Below are 20,797 nucleotides of genomic sequence, written 5' to 3' on the forward strand. Positions count from 1 at the left end.
GCCTGTTTTGTCATATAGCATCTTTCTGACATACACACTTCATCCAAGGCCCAGGACAAAGATGTCAACTTCAAAGGGATTTGGAGAACTAGATGGGGGTGGGTTTAAGGCAGGAGATGTGGAAGTGGAAGAGGGGACAGAACTTTGAATGAAACCAAGGTGGCACTGTTAGTGCTCTTGAGTTTTCAGTCTTTTCTACAGTCTCTTCTAGTTTACTTAGGAGGGTGGGCTCCTTGTATATCCTTTGGCAGCTGCTGTTGCTAATTTTTTACCATCATAATCAGTTACAAATAATTTCAGCTTCTCCAAAGTGAATGGGATGTGTGTGAGTGTGTTTAGGGATGGGATGGAATGGGTGTGAGTTATTTAAAAATTAATTTTTCAAGTTATAAGGAAGTTACTAACTGGTGAAAAGTTATGAGCTGGGCGACAGGTTCTCGGGCCCGTACATTGATACTTTGGTGAAGCATGGGATTTACCAAGGCTTAGTGGTTATCCGGAAGGCCGGAAGTCTCGACAAGTGAAGAGTCAACCTGCTCTCACGTGATGGTGGACGTAGGCACGTGATCGGGACACTTGCCGCCACACGTGGGGGGCAAGATGGCCGCCCGGCCTCGAGGCTCACGTCCTAAACGTCATTTCCGAATGGATGAAAAGAGCGGCATCCCTGGCCAATGAAGGTGTGGGGCGGGTCTCTAGTCTGATGTACGTAGAAGTAGGCCAATGGAAGCTGCACAGCGGGGTGTCCGCGGTCTGGCGTCACGGCGCGTTGCTGGGTGGCGGCAGGCGGGGTCCGGGCCACGGAGCCAATTCGATGGCAGGGGCGGGGTTGGGGGCTCTATAAGTTGTCGAGAGGCGGATCCTCCGCCCTAGTTCCCAGGATCATGTCTGCGAGTCAGGATTCCCGGTAAGTAAAAGGAGGTCTGGTGGCTTTAGGGTTCAATGGTCCTACCCTACACTGCTCGAAAACTTCGTGGGGGCGGAGCCGGCGTCAACCATCTCAGGCCCACTGAGGTGGCGGAGGGAAAAGATTGCCAGACGATACCATTTTGTGGATAGGGAGAAGCGTGCGACCCTACCACTGGGGGATCAGCATGGGGCCGGGGAAAGAAAGGCAAAACCTTCGGTCTGAGTGCCGGGGGGAGGAGAGTGGAGCGAGGGGGAATTGCGGCGGTAGACTCTGGTCTGGGAGAGGAGCGGTAGAACCTGGGTGAGGAGTGAGGAAAAATTTGTGTGGAGGAGCTGGCCTGATAAAGCCCGTGTGGGGTGCGATTCAGATTGCTAGTCTGGGCGGAGTATTCCGAGCGGGTCATTTCTGGGCTCTGGGGAATTCGGGTGAAACCATTTTGTTTGTAGGGAGGGGGGGTTAGGTCTGCTGGGCTACATAAACTCTGGAGGACATTCCACCTCTGATCCGATCATTTTTCCGAATTCCAGGATCAGTACTAAAAATCGGGAGGGGCGGTTTGTAGAAAGAGTTTGCCTGGTGTCCAATAGCCGGTGGGCGGATCCCTCTCTTCTCTTGAGAAGGGTAATGGTGAACTGCATAGGAACTGTTCCACTTTTCTGCGGGGGAGCAGATTGGGGTGTGGGCAAGGCGACACCATTTTTCGAAAAGGGGTCCTGGGATGTGGCCCGTTCCACCCAGTGTTACGGGCGGGGGGAAGTGGCTGCTGGGTGGTATGGATCCGAGGACTTTGCTTATGGAATAAAGGGATGCGCATGTGTTGCTTTTAAATTTTTGATCCATTCTGTGCTTTCCCCCTCCCATTTCTTAGGGTTGTGCAATTCTCCCCTCCCCCTTACCCAGCTTAGCTTCATTGTGCGCGAGGCCGCTGCTGCTCGAGGCCTCCCACATCCGGGCACACAAGTCGAGGTGGAGGGGAGGAGGGGTCTGGGAGAATTCGAGTTGGAAGGGGAGGGTAGAGACTAGGAGGGAAGAATGTGGGCGTCATGACGTGGGAAGACAGGGCGGGACTTCCCACACGTACTCCTGCGAGGGGAGTCAGGCTCCGGGCACGTGGACTAGGCCGTGTGCAGAGGCTGCCCTTCCCAGCCACATCCGGGCGATCTGGGGGCTGTCGGAGGGGGCTCCAGCCCTGCCTAGCCCTTCTTCCCCTGATCCTTAAACACTTCCTCTCCAAATGAAAATGGGATAGGGGTGGGTGGGGCACCATTTTATTAGGACTTGAGAATATTGAGCAGGGATGTGGTTTGCTGGGGGAAGATCTTGAGAACCATATTCTTAATAGGGGAAAATTAGCTGTTGGAATGGATATAGGGAGAGGAATTGCCTTGGGAGGGGCTGGCTGGCCCCTGCCCACCCTGGGGCAGGCTAGGAGTCTTTGGGAGGGAGGGGCTGGGCTGGAAGGCTCCTAGAGGGTGGTGTATAATTCTTTTTTTTCTTCTCCAGATCCAGAGACAATGGCCCTGATGGAATGGACCCTGATGGTGTCATCGAGGTGATATGATCGTTTACCTACCTTGGTTTGTTGTTTTGTCAGTAGTTTAACTCTTTAAGGCATCATCAGATCTATAAACAACTTTGTTTACTATAAGGATTAGTGCAGACTTGGGGGAGGGGTGTTTTTGCTTTTTCCCTTTATGAAATTCCCCAAAACTCATCTTTTGACCAAAGGCTCTTCTCCACTTCCCTCCGCAGTTGGATTTTTAAGGGGTTGAATACTGCCTATCTTAACTGGAACCATCTACTATTTGAGACATAAGGGTCTATACAATGAAAGTTTAACACCTACTTGTAATTTCCTTAGTGTATGGTACTATCGACTGACAAATTTCTTGTTTTTGCGGGGAGGTACACATTTCCTCTTTTAATGCTCTGGCTTTCCCCCAACAGAGTAACTGGAATGAGATTGTGGATAGCTTTGATGATATGAACCTCTCAGAATCTCTTCTTCGTGGTATATATGCCTACGGTTTTGAGAAGCCATCTGCTATTCAGCAACGTGCAATTCTTCCTTGTATCAAGGGTAAGAATAGTTTGATGCCCTAGTATATCTGTTGTAAATGTTGCTGATTTAGTGCTTTGATTACATTCTCCTTTCCTAAAACAAGTTAGGCAACTTGTTTTTAAACTTTACTATTTTTGCAAGAACTTGAGTTAATCCTTTCGTTGTAACCCCCAGTTACATCCATTTCTGTATCCTGTTCTTCCAGGTTATGATGTGATTGCTCAAGCCCAGTCTGGGACCGGGAAGACTGCTACCTTTGCCATTTCCATTTTGCAACAGATTGAACTGGACTTAAAGGCCACACAGGCCTTGGTTTTGGCACCCACCAGAGAGCTAGCTCAACAGGTAAGACTTTTCTCTAAGACTAGTTCTATTCTGCCATAGGAAAAAATTGAAACATATGGAAGTAAGTAAAAAAGTTAAAAGATATAGAAGTTAAAGATGGTGGTTAGGTATCCTGGTTACCTCGGGTGTGCTTCCTCCTCACAATGCAAACTGTCCCCCATAATTAAAGGCCCCTTTTTCCTGCCTTATACCCAGCAACTAACGCCTCCAATTGCCTGACTCAGAAGAAAGTTAGCATTCTGGGTGGAGCATGGTAGTCTAGCTGGGCAGGTTTAATGGCCGTTTCATGACTGGCCATAGGCTTCTCCCATCACACCCCTGACACTGGGTAGAGAGACACCTCTTTGGTGGTGTTCTTCTCATATCAGTCAGGGGCATAGCAGCAGTCCAAGTTCATCCCAGCTTGATGCTTTGTTTGGTGGCCATAGCTGGTTCATGCCCTGGGCACATAACTATCCATTGGTCTTAAGAGGGAAAGAGTATTGGTTACTGTTTCATTATTTTTCTTAGAAACTTCATTCAGAACCAGTGAGAGAACTTCAAAAGTTATGTTGGGGGGGGGTGATAGATCTAAAAGTATTTGAACCCAGTTCCTTAGGGGAGTAGAATGCAAGGATGTCATGGGCTGTAATTTTTTTTTTCTTGGACCCAGATCCAAAAGGTAGTGATGGCACTGGGAGACTATATGGGTGCCTCCTGCCATGCCTGCATTGGAGGAACAAATGTTAGGGCTGAGGTTCAGAAGTTGCAGATGGAAGCTCCCCACATCATTGTTGGCACCCCAGGCCGTGTCTTTGACATGCTTAACCGGAGATACTTGTGTGAGTATTCTCTTTCATTTATGCCACTTGAAAGTATCATAGTCTAAGGAGTCTTTGCTGTTTGCTCTGTGATGATCCCCCATGCGTGTCAGCTGAGCCCAGCTTCCGCTGTTTTCCCGGGTCTAAGTGGGTGTCTTACCTTCTAGTCTCTGGGCTGGCAGAGGTCTCTGAGCACATGATCTTTCTTTAACCCTGAGAGCAGCCTGTATCAGTTCTTATAGATAGAGGTATATGGAAGAGGAAGATAGTTTCTAAAGCTTCCTTTTTCCTTTTTTTTCTTTTTCCTTAATCTTAAATCTCTCTGCAGCTCCTAAATACATCAAGATGTTTGTTCTGGATGAAGCAGATGAAATGTTGAGTCGTGGTTTTAAGGACCAGATCTATGACATATTCCAGAAACTCAGTGGCAATACTCAGGTATGGGGAACAGGCCCAAGTGTCTCAATGCTTTAATCAGTTAAATGATCTTTCACAGGTATAACCTAAAACTCAGAGGTCATGGAATTATTGGCTTAAACCAAGGTACCTTAGGCCATTTAATACCCACCGCCATCCCCCTTGGGGCTCTCCTCCCGTTTCATAAATAAGTAACCTGCCCAGAGAGGGAAAGTAATCTGGTTATCTAGGATCTCAAAGATTGCACCTAGGTCTTCTGACTCTGTGGCCCAACATTTTCTGTCCAGAGCTAAGAATCAAACATAAACACAATTGCTTTGAGTTCTGCTGTTTCAGGAAGGGGGATGTTTCCTTACTTTGCAATGTAATGCTTACTGTTGGAGCTTATATTTGGACATAAATGCGGTGGGGAGAAGAATAGCAGCAAGTTGCGTAGTGAGATAGGGTAGTGAGGATTTTTGGGGTGGGTGTAAGGGAGGATCTTGGTGATTTTAAAGGAGAGGACAAAGAGCTCAGATAAATTTTTTAAATTATATTTTTCTCCCCCCCCAAGGTGGTACTCCTGTCAGCCACCATGCCCTCAGATGTGCTGGAAGTGACCAAGAAGTTTATGAGAGATCCTATCAGGATTCTAGTCAAGAAGGAGGAGTTGACGTTGGAAGGCATTCGTCAGTTTTACATAAATGTGGAACGAGAGGTGGGACCCGGTGGAGAAAGGTGGTGTGTAGCCAGGGGAGGGATGGATTCTGTCAAGATTCTGGAGCACTGGCCCTGACTGGTTTCTTCCCCCAAAGGAGTGGAAGCTAGATACCTTGTGTGATCTGTATGAAACGCTGACTATTACCCAAGCTGTTATCTTCATCAATACCCGCCGAAAGGTGGATTGGCTCACTGAGAAAATGCATGCCCGTGACTTTACTGTCTCTGCAATGGTGAGTTTCTAGGTGTTGCCTTTTAGTATCATTTCCACTGGACTTTGAGAGAGCTGATTTTTTGATGTATGCAGGTTCTGCAATTGTTTCCATTTCTGGGAGTCTGAGGGCTGCCACAGGGGGAAACTGAGTGAGACACTGAAATCAGGACCTGACCAGGGATGCAGAAGGGAGGGGGTATGTGAGATTTTGCTCCCTTCCTTTACAGTTGGTCACCAGCTTGTCCCTTAGGAAGGACAACTGCCTGTCTACCATTCTATTCTGTCCAGTAACAGAGATTAAGAGCTCAGGGGCAAGCTGCTGCTTATGTAGCTAGCTGCATGAGTGGAGTGGAATGAATGGTGGACCAGCAGTCTAAAGAAAACAAACTTGGCTTTTGTGCCCACTGAAAAATCTCACCTTTGTCTCCCCACAGCTTCATTCCTGTCCTGAGCACATGCTTGGTCATTAACCCCTGTGACAGCTCTCAGGACCCCCAAGACTCCCCCACAGATGAAACAATCAGATCCCACTATGTACCTGTCCAATCTACTTTACTAGTCACCTGGTTCTCTATTCCTCCCTGACCTTCTGTTCTCTCCCACAGCATGGAGACATGGACCAAAAAGAACGGGATGTAATCATGAGGGAGTTTCGCTCAGGTTCCAGTCGGGTGCTTATTACCACTGACCTATTGGTGAGCATTTAGGAAAATTTTGACATGGTTCTTACTTAATTCCGAGGGTATTTCTGCCCATTACTCTAGGAATGGAACTCCTAATGGTGAAGGGGGGTAGTGTTGAATGTTTTCTCTATAATCTATCCACAAAAGTTTCATTTTATAAATTAAAAACATCCTTGACCCCAAAGTTACAGTCATAGTAGAGCATTGAGGTCATACCCTTTGACTCATAGTTGATGACAAATTTATCTATAAAATTATGATAGTGATACTACTTTTAACATGATTGTGACCTGGGTGTTTTTTCCTTCTTTAGGCTAGAGGCATTGATGTTCAGCAAGTGTCTTTGGTTATTAATTATGACCTTCCCACCAACCGGGAAAATTATATTCATAGGTAAGCCGTGTGGAGAAACTACCCATCATCTCTGTAACACTTTGAGGGATATAACCAATTCGAGTTACTATTTCTAGATCTCCCCATTTCCTTTTTATTTTTTATTTCCAATTGTGAGGTTTCTTAGACTGCCCTAACTTGTATTATATATTTTCCTACCCCCCAGAATTGGCCGTGGTGGGCGCTTCGGCCGTAAAGGGGTGGCCATCAACATGGTGACAGAGGAAGACAAGAGGATTCTTCGAGACATCGAGACCTTCTATAACACCTCCATTGAGGAGATGCCTCTCAATGTGGCTGACCTCATCTGAGGGGCTTCCCCACCTGATTTAACCCAGGGCCCTGCTCTCTGGGATGGGGGGAAGGGGAGCTGGACGGGAGGGGGGGAACAAGGGATGGACACCTTTGTCATTTTTTCCTTTTTTTTTTTTTTTGACTTTGAATAAATGTCAATTTTTGAGGCAAAAGGAACTGTGAACCTTAGACACCCTTTTCTTTGGGGCAGGTTTATGCCCTTGGCGCCGTCACCTTCCTCCCCCCAACTTTTCTTCCCTTACTTCAAAACACTAATCCAGCCATTAGCTGTTTCAAGCCAGTCTGTCCTGCATTCCCAGCAGCCAAATACCTTCCCCACCCCCCACCAAAAGATAGTTGAGAGGCCATGACTGGCCACTCTACCCCCTCCCTGTTCCTGGACAAAGTTTGGGGGGTCCACCCCCACCATGAGGCTGAAATAACTCACTGGGTTGGCTTCTCCCCCAGGTAAAGGGAGCAGGGGAGAGAAAGTAGTCATTTTTACGTTGTTTTGTATAGTATTTATTGATTCAGGAAAGAAACCACAAAATTCTGAATAAAATTACTTGGAAACTGCCTGTTTGGGCTTATTTTTTTTATCTACCCCTTTCCTCAACCCAGTTTCTGGGTGGTGTTCACTGGTGTCCCCTGAACAGGGTAATTACCTGGGGTTCAGATGTTGTGTCTCCATTAGCATGGTTGGTGCTAGTATACAGGTTAACATCTTTAGAAAACAAAAGACCCTAATGCTTAGCCATTAATCTGGGGATAAAGGCTTTTGTATTTAAATTACCAGAAGGAACAAAGGTGGGAGAGTATATGAAGCAAAAAAAGAAAGGGGGGGTATCCTCCCACTTTGGTACCCCTTTGCTTCTTTATGCCATATTTCTCAGTTCTCACCATTAAGGTCTTCCCTCCAAGCCTAACCCTCCACCGGTTACAAGCTTGGCCTGTATTTCTTTGCTCCTTCAGCCATTAACGCCACCCCCATATATCCCTTCAGCTTCCTCTTGTCCCAGAAGGAACCTCATGACAGCACTAGTTGAGGCAAACTGAAGATTGAGAAATTCTTGACTCAACACTGAGTCTGGTGAGCCTGAGGTGCTTGAGTCAGAATGTGGGTGGAGGGTTAGTTACTAGGAAGTAGGTTTAGTATTTCCCTTAAAAGACAAGACAGTAAAGTGAATCAGTCCCTTTGGGTGCAGAGAAGAGAGAACCCCGGAGGAAGATTCTAATTGGCAATCCTGTCTTACCATGAGACTTTCTCTGCTACTTTCTGGTATCTTGCTTGGGCTGCTGGCAGGTATGGGGGAAGGGTGGCAGGGTTGGGGATGCTAGGGCAGTCCTTACTTTGATTATCTTCCAGGGCTGATCTGCCCTTATTCTTTTCCCTCAAAGACCAGGGGGCAGGGGATAAGTGTCCCCAGAAGAAGTCTGTTACACTGGTACCATCATTCACGGTGACGACCATAGCCACAGAGAGGAGTACCACCCGTCCTGAAACCACCACAAGACATGGGAGGACAGCCACAACCCACAGGACCTCCACAGCTGCCACTACCCCCCACAGTAACAGAACTGCTACCAGTTATCCAAGCACGAGTGAAGGAACAGCCATCACTCATGGAACTACCACAAGCCCCAGAAACACCTCAACCATCAGGCCATCACAATCTGTGCCAGTCCCACCTTCTCCCAAACCCACCTCTGGCCCCAGTGGGACTGTTGGAGACTACACTGGGGCCAATGGTTCCCAGCTCTGTGTTCGCCTCCGGGCTCAGATCCAGATGAGGGTCCTGTACCAGAGCCACGGTGGAGGAAAGGTCAGACCCACTGGGAGGGGACAGCAAGAGTCTGATGAGGTGGGAACTGTGTGGGAGGAACAAAAACTAGGGCAGGGGGGAAGTGGGAAGAAGGGGAAGATAAAGCAGTAAATTGACTCCATTTTGTTTCACTCTTCCTACAGCTTTGGGGCATTTTTGTCCTGAACCCCAATAGAACAGTTGCTCAGGGCAGCTGTGAGGGGAACCATTCCAGCCTAATTCTCTCTTTTCCTGATGGAAAACTCATCTTTGGTTTCAAGCAGGTACAGTTTTAATGGTTAAAAGATAAGCCCCTCCTCTCTGATCTTTTCTCCACTACATACTTAGATTTATTTATAATCAATCCTAACACCACCCTTTCCAGGACTCAGTCAAGAAAACTGTCTACCTGAGCTGCTTGGTAACAGAGTTCAATGTGTCCTTCCCTTCCGCAACCCGTGAGTACTCCCACACACTAACTTTTACTTTACTGAAGGGAAATGGAAGGAGAGGAAGGAAAAAGAAGTGGATTCTTAGGTTCCTGATCTCTCCATACTCCTTAAATCAGGGTGGACATTCTCAGCAGAGAATTCATCACTCCATGATCTCCAAGCACCACTGGGTCATAGCTTCAGTTGTAGAAATAGAAGTATAGAACTCTCCCCAGACGTCCACCTTGACTTGCTATCTCTGCAGCTACAAGCAGCTCAGCTACCCCGGACTGGAGCCTTCGGCCCAGGTAAGATGCCCTGCCCCACCAGCCACCTTATCAATTTAATTCAATTAAGCATTATGGCCTCTTGTAAGGCAGTATCTTTTCCAGGGAAGTCACTCCTTCCCTGCTTCCTCTTTCCCGCTTTCCCAAATGCCCTCCCTCTTCACTGGACTGGAAGCATGTATTTCCTGGTCCCATCCTTGTCTAGGCATCTCTGGTCCTACTTAACACACTAATTTAGGCTTCCCAAGAGAGAAGATGTAGGTTTGAATTCTAAATAGTTGTGTAATGAGCTCTCTGAGCTTCAGTTTCCACATCTGCAAAATGAGGTGTTTGGACTAGATGAGCTCTAAGATCCCCTCCACCTCTAAATCCTAGGAATAATGCCCTTTCCTGCCCCTCCATTCTGAGTTGAAGCACTAGAAGGTTTACCCCACTTTAGGAAGTAAACTCCAAGACCCTTTTCATCAGCTACTTTTCTCCGCCCCCCCCCTCCAACAGCCTATTCCTGGGGTACTTCACTGTTCACATTCCCTCTCCCTTTTCTCTTCCTAGCTTTCTCCTGTTCTGCTGAACTCAACATCCTAGTGCCTCTTGTGGTGGGTCTTATCCTCCTCACTCTACTCATCCTTGTGCTTAGTGCCTTCTGCATCTCTAGAAGACGCCCACCAGCCTACCAGCCTCTCTGAAAGCTTCCGATTCCCTCATTTCCTTCATGCCGGGGATATCTCACCCCAAGGTGACTCCTCTCTTCTTTTTCCATTTTCTCTACCTTGTTAGTTCTAGGATAGATCTGCAATTCCCCTCCACCTTTGGGCGGGGGGAGGAGGAGTTGGGGGGGTTGGGAGGAGACTTCAGAAGACAAAATGAGAGACATTGTGGGCAATGAGAGCCTTTATTGGGTTTGGCAGAGGTACCTTCCTAGAAGCATAGAGATACATGCATTTTCCTTAACTTCTTCTCCACTTCTGCAATGATTAAAGATCACAATTGCTTTGCCTTATGTCTGGTTCTTTGTCTTTGATATACTTTTAATGAGTCTGAGCAGTAGGAAGAGTGTGTGTGTGTGTTCCTTGATGCCTGACACAGTACATCCCCATATCTTCAGTACCTTCCCTCCCTCCTCCTTTGGGGCTGGAGCTGAAGGCCCTCTGAGTCTTCCCCTTGGTACATCCCTCACCTTGGTCCTAGAATATGCCATGTTGAGTTCAGCAGGTAGTAATGACTACGGGTAAGGACCAAGTAACAGTGTATTCTACTTTTCATCAGCTCCATCAGTGGCCTTGAAGCCACCAGAAGGGGCCACCCACTGCAGCACTACATCAAGGATTGCTCGTATTATCTCTTATATTGATGTTGCCATTGCTCCATTACCAAATGGCCATATCAGCAACGGGAGAAGTGGCTACTCTGACCTACTTTGAGAGGCCCCTGGGAACAGTAAGCCTCCAGTCTGGACTGCCTGCTAGGCCAGGCCCAAAGTTCCCCCAGCATCTGTGGCACGATGATACCTTGCACCCATTTCCAGAAGCCTCTAGATCCGGATCACCAAAAAATATCAGCTTTATTCTTAATAACACAAATAATTAGGTACCTAACTGGGGACATGGATAGAGCCCACAACTCCCAAATAGGTGTGGTAAGGTGTGTGGTAATACACAAGGGCAAGGAAAGTAACTTAGGCGAGGAAGGTCCAGCAACCCCACCACTGCCTCCCACACATCACAGATGACCTTATAGGCCATCGAATGGAAGACACACAAAGAGCTGCTATAGGACCTTGTATTTGTAACAGCCCCCACCCCCCACCCTGAGAGGGTCATGAGGTAGAAGCTGTACTTCCACAAGATGGCTCAGCACATGCTGGCAGTTTGGGTGGCCTCTCCCAGGTGGAACTAACTGTTCGAACTCCCTACCTTAGTACCCTGCCCCAGAAACCCCAGGAAGGAGCCTTGGACCATAGGGGCTTGGGGTGTCAGAAAGAACTTTGAAGGGAGTAGAGGAGAGTTTGACAAGGCATGGTCATGACCCCCCACCCCAACAATTCTTTTTGTCGTTATGACCCCAGAGCTTAGAGAAGTGGCTTCCTAAATGCTCATCGAATTAATGGATGAAGTCATTGGCAAGCCACTTGCTGGCAGCCATCTTGGATCCTTAGGTCTAATTCCATTACAAACTTCTCTCTCCACTACATCGTGTGGGCGGGGCTAGTGCCTGGACTCTGGGAAAACTACAGGAGGGAGAAATGCAAAGCCTGCCACACCAGAGCCACCTCGTTGGGGGGGGACGGGGCGGGGTGATTCTGGTCTCTAGCCCACCCACCCCCCCACCCCCGCCCCAGGCTCTGGTTTAACAAAAGTGGTAGACTATTTGGGCTTCTCCCTCTCGGCCTCTAACAAGACAAAGAGACGCAAATTGCAAAGGATTCGACAAAATGGCGCCAGGGGGCCCTGGTGATGAGACCCAGCTTATTCACGAAAATAGATCCTCAAATACAGCGACAACGGCACATGCGTAGATCGTTCCGTCCACCGCAGCCCCGCCCCGCCCCGCCCCGCCCCTCCACCGAAACACACCTCGTCAGGCGAAGAGCAACAAAAACGCTGTAAGAGCGCTTTGAGCCTTGAAGGCAAACACTTCCGGGGGTCAGAAGAACGCCAGCGTACGCACGAGCGAGAGAGGGCAAGAGCAAAGTAGTCGGAAGTGTGGAAATGCGCATGCGCCTGCCTGCGAAACTTGATGGCAGGCCAGGCAGGGGAGGGAAGGCACAGGCAGGCGGAAGAGATCGGTTTGTAAGATGGCGGAGGAGGCGGAAGGGCCTTTAAAGCGGCTTCTGGTGCTTTTTCTTCTGCCCGAGAAATGCTACGATCGGCTTTTTATTGACTTGGATTTGCTCGATGGTGAGCCCCTCTCCTGTACCGGACGTGGGGATCTGGGACTGGCCTGGGATGGGGGTGTCAAACCACGAGATCATGGCAGCCACTGCCGTGACCTTTCGGGCGGTAGTAACTAAAGGCGGCCATATAGGTAGGGCGGAAGTGCCTGCAACCCCACGTGGGAAAGGAAGCCGGCTTCCTTTTCTAAGGACCGTCGGGTGGGGTGGCGTGACTAATGAGGTCTCCAGTAAGAGCTACTGCTACCTTTTAATTAAAGTTTCTGGGTTAGTGAGTTGATACCGGAAGTGCTAAGGTTCAGTCTGCACAACGAAGGGCCATAATAATGACGGTAGCTGATATTTTAGCATGCCTCCCATCCATTAGTTTATTTGTTTTCCACATATAGCAGAGAAGTGTTGTTATTGGTGCAGGTTGGATTGTTTCCATTTAATCGATGAAGGCAGTAAGGTTCTCGAGGTCTAGTGTGGCCCAAAGCCACATAGAACGAGTTAAGATTTGACCCTAGGTCTCCATGAGAGAGAGAGAGAGAAAGAGGGAGTTGAGAGTGTGTGTGTGCACACACATTTTATGTCCAAGGTGGAATTTGAACCTAAGTCTTCCTGACTCCCAAGTCCAGAGCTCTGACATTAAAGCAGGCCGCCTTCTACACTGTTGTTACATATTTATAAAGTAACTCCGTTTAAAAGAACTTAAATCTGGGAGATAAGCTACCCTCCTCACCTATTTTATAGGTAAGGAAATGAGCTAATAGAGGGCAAGGATCACATAAGTTGTAAAGTATCGGACTTCTTTGGAGTCCTCGGACTCCAAATCTATTTGCTCAACAGGTGACGTAGATGGTATTAGTACTGCTTCCCAGGAGAAACCAAAGCAAACTGAGTAAAGGGTGAATTAGTAACAGCAGTGCTGCTAGAATTCAGGTCTCTGGCACAGGGTATTTCCACCATACTATATATAACCTTTACTGAGTGGCTGGTGTGTGCAATGCAGTGTGCCACACCCGGGGTAACTAAGGAGATCTCGGGGAATTCACAGTATGTGTGAAACTATATTAGGATCATTTAGAACTGGAAGGAATCTTACAGGTCAGTTAGCCTAACCCTCTTTTTTTTATAAATGAAAAATGGACTCCCCAAGAAGTTATAGTGGGATCATAGATCTGAAACTGGAGTGGACTTAAGAGGCTATAAGAATATGTGGAGGACGTCAAGAGATTTAACCGAGCTAAAAAGTATTAAGAGTTGGGATTTGAACCTAAGTTCTCTGACTCAAGCCAGCACTCTTTCCACTGTATTCTGCTGCTCTTCAATATATGCAAAACATGAGCAGGCCCAAGTGATCATGGCCAGTAAAAATGAAACAGTCCCTGCCCTCAAAGATCTTACTGGGTAAGACAGTGTGTGCATATATGAGAATATATATATATGTAATTTAATTTAATTTAATTGAGAGATTAGAAAAGGCTTATGAAGAAGGTAGCGCTTGATCTGAGTTTTGAAGGAAGGTTGGGATTCCAAGACACTGGTGAGGAGGAAGAGCAGTCAATAAACAGTCTGTATAAAGGCACTGAGGCCAGAGATATCAGTTCCTTAAGAGAAACAGTAAGAAGCCTGGTTTGGCTGGGCCACTGAATGTCTGAAGAGGAGTTATGCAAAATCAAGCTGGAAAGGTTAAATGCCAAACAGAGAAATTTCTGTTTGATCCTAGAGGTAATTGGGAGTCATTTGAGTTTATTGAGGAGGGAAGTGATGTGGTCAGAAATTGCTTTGGTAGCTATGTAGAGGATGAATTTGGAAGAGAAGAAACTCAAGGGAGAGGGACCAATTAGAAAACTCTTGTAGTAGTCCAGGAGACAAGTGCTAAGAATTTGAACTGGTTTTAGCTGGCCTTTAGGTTATTTCTACTAGTAGGGGATTCAGTATAGATGACAAGCCATCCAAGTCATCTGAGAAGGAACACTCATACAGGCAGGAGGAGAATCGAGATGGAACAAAGAATAAGATCACTTTGAGCTAGAGTGGTCTGGGACAGCTCGGGCCTGGAAGAATAGGTGGGGGTTGGGGAGGGTGTTCTAAGTGAGGGGTAATAGTGAAAAGAAGAGCTTAGTGGTGGGGAAAAGTCAGCATTGAGATTTGCCCAAAGGTAACAGCATTTCTGTTGGTCAGCAGTAGAGATGAGCTTTGAATGACTTATTGGGAAGGGGAGCATCATTGAAGGTTTCTGGGGAGGTGCATTAGGATAATAGTGGACCACACTGGGTTTTGAGGTTTTCAAAGTACTTTCCTCAAAGCATCCCTGAAGTGAGTTGGGTTGTACAAGTATTATCCTCATCATAGAAGTGAGAAACCTGAACCAGAGAGGAGTGACATAAGATTTAGAGCTCTGAAGAATTTTCGAGATCTTCTAGTCTGATCCCCTCATTTAACAGATGAAGAAACAGACTCAGATAAACAACTTATTTGTCCAAGGTCACAGAGGTAACAATTAGAAGATCCAGGTCTTTTAACTTCAAATCCTGAAGTTTTCCCCAAGTTTTGACAGTGTTGTGAAGGGAGACCTAGGACATTAGCCAGGGTAAGAAAACAGGGCAGGGACAGTAGGGTGTCATTTTTTCCCCTTCAGATGTCCCTAAGACCTCAGAGTCTATGAGACTATCTTCCCAGATGGTTCTCAAGGAAAAGCAGTAGAAAAAGGTAGTGTGCCCAAGGCTGGGCCTAAAAGTAGAAAGGGTATGGGGACACTCTACAATCTTGGCTGTCCCTATGCTTTAATGCCATCCTTTCTTGGCATTGGAAGGCAGGCACAGCCCTCTGCCTTCAGAGGGGGCTGTAGGACAGGAGGCTTGGCCTTATAATTCAACCTTGACTTTATCTTTCCTAATATCTTAACTCTCTTTGCTTCCTCTCACCCCCTACCAGTTCGGTGCCTCAAGATACTAATTAGCAAAGGCCTGGGGCTTGGCATTGTTGCTGGATCATTGCTGGGTGAGTGTCCAGTGGGAATTAGAGGTGTCCCCTTTGGTCACCTCAGGGGTAAGGGCTCCAATTGAACTTGACCCCCCTTTTCCTCAAAAAGCAAACGTAGCTAGGAAGGGAGTGGGGTCTGTATTCACAGGAGATACGGCTTTTTTTGTTATCTGCTTGCCCCCTCACAGTGAAACTACCTCAAGTGTTTAAAATTCTGGGGGTGAAGAGTGCAGAAGGCCTGAGCCTCCAGGCGTTTCTTCTAGAACTGGTGGCCTTGACTGGGACCATCATCTACAGTGTGGCAAACAGCTTCCCATTCAGGTAACCGAGGGGCCCAGGTGGCTTTGGGAGTGAGATAACTACTTCTCTAGGAGTGTGAGGAATTGGACTGCTCTCTACCCATCCCTTGCCTTAAAAACCTAATAAACAGGGGCAGTTGGATGATGCATTGGGTAGTCTACCAGCCCTCCAGTCAGGAGGACCTGAGTTCAAATCCAGCCTCAGACACTTGACACTAGCTATGTGACCCTGGGCAAGTCCCTTAACCCAGATTACCTCACCTAAATAAATAAACAAACAAAAACAGTTCATGAGTGTTGTGTATTCAAAGCTCTGGGAACTGGTGGAAGTTAAAACAGGAATCAGTGGGAAGGATAGCCTTGAGTTTCTGGCTCCCAGTTTCTCACAGATAGATAAATAGATAGATGATTAGATAATAGTGTTAGGCACTTGCTGTGATAGAGGATAACCCTTGGGAGTTGTAGACCTCAGGAAGACCATGGGGCAGTAGAGGAGGATTGGTCCAGCTCTGACCCATGTCTTGGCTCCCCTTCAGCTCTTGGGGTGAGGCCTTGTTCTTAATGCTACAGACCATTACCATCTGCTTCCTGATCCTACACTACAGAGGACATACCATGAGAGGTACCCCCACCCCCAGGGAGAGGTAGGGGAGGCTCTGGGCTGGGTTCCCTACAATCCTCCATGGGTGGGGCATGGAGGACCTTTGGGGCACTGTAATAGAAGAGTTAAGACTTTCTGTGGGAAGAAAGCAGGGGAAGTAGGCAAGTTGGAAGATAGTTGATCATTCCCTGACACCACTCCAGGTGTGGCCTTACTAGGCATCTATGTCCTGATCCTGCTGGTATTGCTCTCACCCCTGATGCCCAAGACTGTGGTCACCCTGCTTCAGGCCACCAACATGCCTGCTGTGATCATGGGGAGGGTGAGTGTGGGTGTGGGGGGTGGGGATGGAGAGGGACAAACAAAATATGAGCTGGGGGAAGATGGGAGATGGAAAAAAGAAGTTGGGCAATGGGTGGATGGGGGGGTAAAGAACACACCAGATGATGGGGAAGGGGCAGGAAATGGATGAGCAATGGATGAGGTCTTTTGATTTTCCCTAGTTACTTCAGGTGATCACCAACTACAGAAACGGTCACACAGGGCATCTGTCAGCAGTCACTGTTTTCTTACTCTTTGCTGGCTCCCTTGCCCGAATCTTCACCTCCATCCAGGTGAGAGTCCTCTCAGAGAACAGCCCCACCTCCTTAGAGGCCCTACTGATTAAATGTCAACTTACTCTTGAAAATGAGATTAATTAGGTCTTCAGAATAGGGACTGAGATTCCACTGCTCTAAAACTTACTACCTGTGCCTTAAATCTCCCTGGCCTCCATTTCCCTATAGGTGAAATGAATGTGTTGGACTAGCTGCTCACCCTCCAACTCTGATATTTTTTGTTTCTATTCTATCCTCAGGAAACAGGTGACCCCCTCATGGCAGTGACTTTTATCGTCTCCTCCATCTGCAATGGTCTCATTGCCTTCCAGCTCCTCTATTACTGGAATGTCAGGATTCCTCACAAATTGGAAAAGAAACATCAGTAGTGTCTTTGATGCTGCTCCCCTTTTCCCAGCCAGAACAGTATCTCAAAGGCCCCAGTTTGGTCTTCATTCCTTTTCCTTTGGTCTTCTTGACCTGGGTTCTACCTACCCCCAAAATTGAAATCCTTTTTTTGGAGCTGTGCTCCCCCTACTCCTTTAGTTGCCCCCTTCCCCCAACTTCCCTGTGCTCCCCTCACTCCCCCATGGCTTGTTCTCTAGTGTGTTGGGGAGCTTCCAAGAGAAGGGAGGGATTGTGACCAGGGGATTGGGAGGAAGGTAACAAATGAAGACATTAATGGTGGCTTTGGACCATGAGGATGTCAGCTGTGGCTAATTAACTAGCTTTGTACCTACATACATTCATCACCAGGATAGGATCGCTGGTTTCTTGGCAGAGCACAGAGGGAACTTTGTTCCTTTTTTCCTTTTGATTCTTAGATATGCTTCTTACCTCTCAGTCCTAGAAGATATCTCCTCTTGCCTGGTCCCCTTCAAATACCCTCCCTCATTAGGGTACTCAGAGGGGTATAGGCCCAGGAGATGAAGGGAGGTGGTACCTGCAGACTAATATAGGCAATGACCAAAGATGTGGAGAGAGACAGCCAACCAGAACCTAAGCTAAAACTGTCTTTTCCAGGGGTGATCCCCTGTTCTGAACCTTTGACCCTTAGGGCCTTCCCCATCCATATAGGACTCCAGGGCTGATGGGGAGTGGTTCAGGGTAACTGTCAGCACAGTCCTCCATCCCCAACTGGGCAAGTCCTAGGTGGAAAAACAGACCTGGGCCCGGCTGATGATCCCCTGGATTGGTGAAGCTGTGGAGGGAATCAAAAAGTGGGACCAGAACTCAAAGTCTGAGTTTAATCTTACAAAACCTACGATATATAAAAATTTGTATCTTCAATACAAAAATAATCCAGCATTCTCCCTTAATCGGGTCCCTCATAATTCAGGTGTCCAGTCACCTGAAGGTGGTATATTTGTGGCTGGGGACACTGCTGTTAAGGCAGGGGGTCTGAGTGAAGGATGAGAGAAGCATCTGTGTATTCCCTTCATGGCCCCTGGACCCTAGGGTATTAGAGGTGGATCAGGGGGTGGGACCCAGGAGAGCAGGATTGTAGGAGGTGGGGCCAGGGGAATAAGGGTTGTAGGGATTCAAGAGCTCCCCTTGGAGTGGAGCTCCAAGAGGAAGGGAACAAAAGGAAAGGGCTTCCGGCTTCCAGTGATGAGCTCTGTGGAAGAAAGAAAAGGGGAAGTGTGAGAAGAACCCAGGACCTGGCCCCCATGCCATCCCTCTTCTTTGGTATTCCTCTCAGACCCAGAGTTTGTCCTCGGTTGTTCCCTCCCCAGGAGAGGGTGTGTTGGGTAGATTTCCTGAGTCACATTCCCCTGCTTTCGAGTTAGACCTGTTCTGGGCAGGCAGGAGGAGGAACAGCAGCTTGTTTCTGGCTTGGCCTGTGAGTAGCACAGATGTCCAGACCCTGCGTGGTATATCAATGGAACAGGGACCTCTGGTGGCTTAGATGCTACCGTTTGGTCTTTTAGTGGCATGTTGGCATCATTTGGCACATATGCTCCCCAGCTGTTTTTCTTTTCCAGGGAGAACAACAAGAGAGGTTTGCAATCTCCCTGCCCTAGGGGATGGGAGAGGGACTTGGGTCAGCTAAAGGACAGGACTCTGAGGAGGGTGGGGTGTGAAGGCAGTGCGGAGAGAAGTTTCTATTTCCTCGCCTCGTTCTGGAGGTAACCCAGGAAGAGGTAGCAGGTAGGGGCAAAAGTCTATGCCTCACAACTACCCAGAGTTGTTACTTCGGATATTACAATGTCAGTTGGCAGAGAGGCAGAGGTGGCTGATCAAGCTGGATTTAATTTTGAATTTGGGGAGAAGCCTTCCCATTGGAAGTGCTGTCTCCGCGCTCTCATATTCATGAAGGCCTCGAATTCTCTCACCCCGTTCCTCTCCCATCTAGACTAGGGTTTAGCAGCTGAAAAGTCTACCCCCCTACTCCACTCCCATCCCAGGTTCTAGGGCAGCCACAGATTTCGTCATTAGCCAGGGAGCCCAAGGTAATGTGAATATAGCCTGGACCTGTTTCCTGGATGTTCTGGATGTCCTACTGCTCCATATTTCTACGGCCCAAACTTGCACCTTAAGAGGGTGCGCTCAATTGTTCCCCCCACCCTCCCTGTTTCAACCCACTCCCATGCTGTGGTCCTTTAGGAGAGTATAGACGGCGGTTGCCCGGGGATAGGAAGTCCTATGTCCTTCCTCTTCCTCTACTCCCACCCGGGGCCATCACTCACCCGCAGTCTTCGGCCAGATAGGAAGATGAGTAGTGGGGCTGGTAGCCAAATCCCCCCGTCCCCCATACTGGCTCGGCGCCGTGGTTGCTGCTGCCGTTGCTTGCCTTGGCCAGCTCCAGACCTTCGTGGCCCAGGTCGGTGTTCTTGGCCTTGCGACGCGGCTGGTACTTGTAGTCGGGATAGTCGCGCAGGTGCCGCGCCCGGAGCCGCTTCGCCTCTTCTACGAAGGGTCGCTTCTCAGCCTCCCCCAGCGATTTCCACTGCGCGCCCAAGCGCTTGGAGATTTCTGAGTTGTGCATCTTGGGGTGAAGCTGCGCCATCTGGCGACGCTGGCCCGAGCTCCACACCATGAATGCATTCATGGGCCGCTTCACCTTCGTGGGAATCTCCCCGGGAATCCCTGGACTCTCGGAGTCCAAGGGACGGGAAGTGGAAGATGCGAAAGCGGTGGGAGCAGGGAATGTCAAGGCCCAAGCCTGAAGTGGAGGAGCCCGGGGCAGCGCCATGGAGATGATTAGCCTGGGAGAGGAGAGGGGAGATAGGGAAGAGGCTCAGGAAAGTGGTTATCGGGCTCCCTGTCTGATCCGGTGTCTTGAAACGTCAGGTTATCCCAAATCTGGTATCCCTCAATGGAAGGTTCCTTCAGAATCCTTCCGTCTTCACAGAGGTAACCCACTCACACACCCCTCCCCACACTAAAGTAGAATAAGAATCGGTGCTACCTTGTTCCCAAATCCGTTTTCCTTAATATGGTGGTGTATGGCCACTCAGCAATCTAAAATATCGCAAAGCCAGGCGGCCAGTGCTTAGCACCAGCAGCAGGTAGCTGGGTTCTCCCTCCACAGCTTTCCTTCGGGATCTTCCCCAATCCAGGGTCTCCACCCCTCCCAATCTTCCAAGAAGTACTTTCAAAAGGTATGAAGATACGCTTCTCAGGTCCTGGAGCGACTGGCTTCCTGGAGTCAGTACTGCTCTGGGTTTCTGCGTGTTTCCGAGGATACCTTACTCCAATCACCCTCGGGGGCACGTGGGGGGGGGTTGGGGGAGTGTGGCGGCAGCAGTAGTAGGCCGGCCAGACCCGGGAAAGGCTTTTAAAGTGACCCCGCCCTCCTCAAGGGCCTCCTCCATCTCCCTTTCCCCCGCCCCCCAACGCACTCAGGTGTACTGTTTTCCCGGCCCCCACTTTTTTCTCCACTCCCAAACCCCAGGCCCATTCCAGGAGACTCGCCTCCCAGCGCCCCCTGGAATTTATTCCCCTCCCTTAAATAATTTTAGGTCTAGAACTCCCTTAAGGGCAGAAATGAGAGTAAATCCAAGAAAGGGGTAAAACAGCTTTCTCCCTCTCTTGGCCCCTTTCAGATGGGTTCTCCGAGCAAGACTGTCTCTGGGGAAGATTTGGAGAATGTAAGTTTAA

General features: G+C 48.5%; 4 protein-coding genes and 2 non-coding genes across 7 annotated transcripts; 5 read left to right on the top strand and 1 right to left on the bottom strand.

Annotated features, from left to right (window-relative positions):
* Positions 1-833: 833 nt before the first annotated feature.
* EIF4A1 (eukaryotic translation initiation factor 4A1) lies at positions 834-7,395 on the top strand. The gene is made up of 11 exons (XM_020966520.2): positions 834-907; positions 2,414-2,462; positions 2,858-2,990; positions 3,178-3,317; positions 3,970-4,138; positions 4,446-4,555; positions 5,088-5,231; positions 5,329-5,466; positions 6,053-6,142; positions 6,444-6,523; positions 6,690-7,395. Exons 1-11 carry the CDS (start codon positions 885-887, stop codon positions 6,832-6,834), a joined length of 1,221 nt encoding a protein of 406 aa, XP_020822179.1. The 5' UTR covers positions 834-884; the 3' UTR covers positions 6,835-7,395.
* Positions 3,631-3,769, top strand: LOC144458115 (small nucleolar RNA SNORA48). Its single transcript, XR_013487667.1, has one exon. It is a non-coding gene; the product is annotated as a small nucleolar RNA SNORA48 (small nucleolar RNA).
* LOC144458141 (small nucleolar RNA SNORD10) lies at positions 4,202-4,338 on the top strand. The gene has a single exon (XR_013487692.1). It is a non-coding gene; the product is annotated as a small nucleolar RNA SNORD10 (small nucleolar RNA).
* Positions 7,396-7,964: 569 nt separating the features above from the next.
* Positions 7,965-10,337, top strand: CD68 (CD68 molecule). 2 transcript variants are annotated; one of them, XM_020966522.2, is made up of 6 exons: positions 7,965-8,096; positions 8,216-8,640; positions 8,784-8,903; positions 9,005-9,077; positions 9,188-9,358; positions 9,890-10,337. In XM_020966522.2, exons 1-6 carry the CDS (start codon positions 8,072-8,074, stop codon positions 10,021-10,023), a joined length of 948 nt encoding a protein of 315 aa, XP_020822181.1. In that variant the 5' UTR covers positions 7,965-8,071; the 3' UTR covers positions 10,024-10,337. The 2 variants fall into 2 exon arrangements, with proteins under 2 accessions (XP_020822181.1, XP_020822180.1); XM_020966521.2 differs by having other exon boundaries at positions 7,966-8,120.
* Positions 10,338-11,963: 1,626 nt separating this feature from the next.
* On the top strand, positions 11,964-17,388 carry MPDU1 (mannose-P-dolichol utilization defect 1). Its single transcript, XM_020966484.2, has 7 exons — positions 11,964-12,234; positions 15,150-15,215; positions 15,386-15,518; positions 16,033-16,118; positions 16,301-16,419; positions 16,601-16,711; positions 16,954-17,388. The coding sequence occupies exons 1-7, from the start codon at positions 12,132-12,134 to the stop codon at positions 17,080-17,082; spliced, it is 747 nt and encodes a 248-aa protein (XP_020822143.1). The 5' UTR covers positions 11,964-12,131; the 3' UTR covers positions 17,083-17,388.
* A 538-nt stretch (positions 17,389-17,926) lies between these two features.
* SOX15 (SRY-box transcription factor 15) lies at positions 17,927-20,480 on the bottom strand. The gene is made up of 3 exons (XM_020966485.2): positions 20,106-20,480; positions 19,384-19,902; positions 17,927-18,311 (listed from the first exon to the last, which is right to left on the bottom strand). The coding sequence occupies exons 2-3, from the start codon at positions 19,887-19,889 to the stop codon at positions 18,167-18,169; spliced, it is 651 nt and encodes a 216-aa protein (XP_020822144.1). The 5' UTR covers positions 19,890-19,902; positions 20,106-20,480; the 3' UTR covers positions 17,927-18,166.
* Between the last annotated feature and the right edge of the window lie 317 nt (positions 20,481-20,797).

Source organism: Phascolarctos cinereus, unplaced genomic scaffold, assembly GCF_003287225.1.
Source record: "Phascolarctos cinereus isolate Bilbo 61053 unplaced genomic scaffold, phaCin_HiC Scaffold_5;HRSCAF=322, whole genome shotgun sequence".
Taxonomy (NCBI): Eukaryota; Metazoa; Chordata; class Mammalia; order Diprotodontia; family Phascolarctidae; genus Phascolarctos; species Phascolarctos cinereus.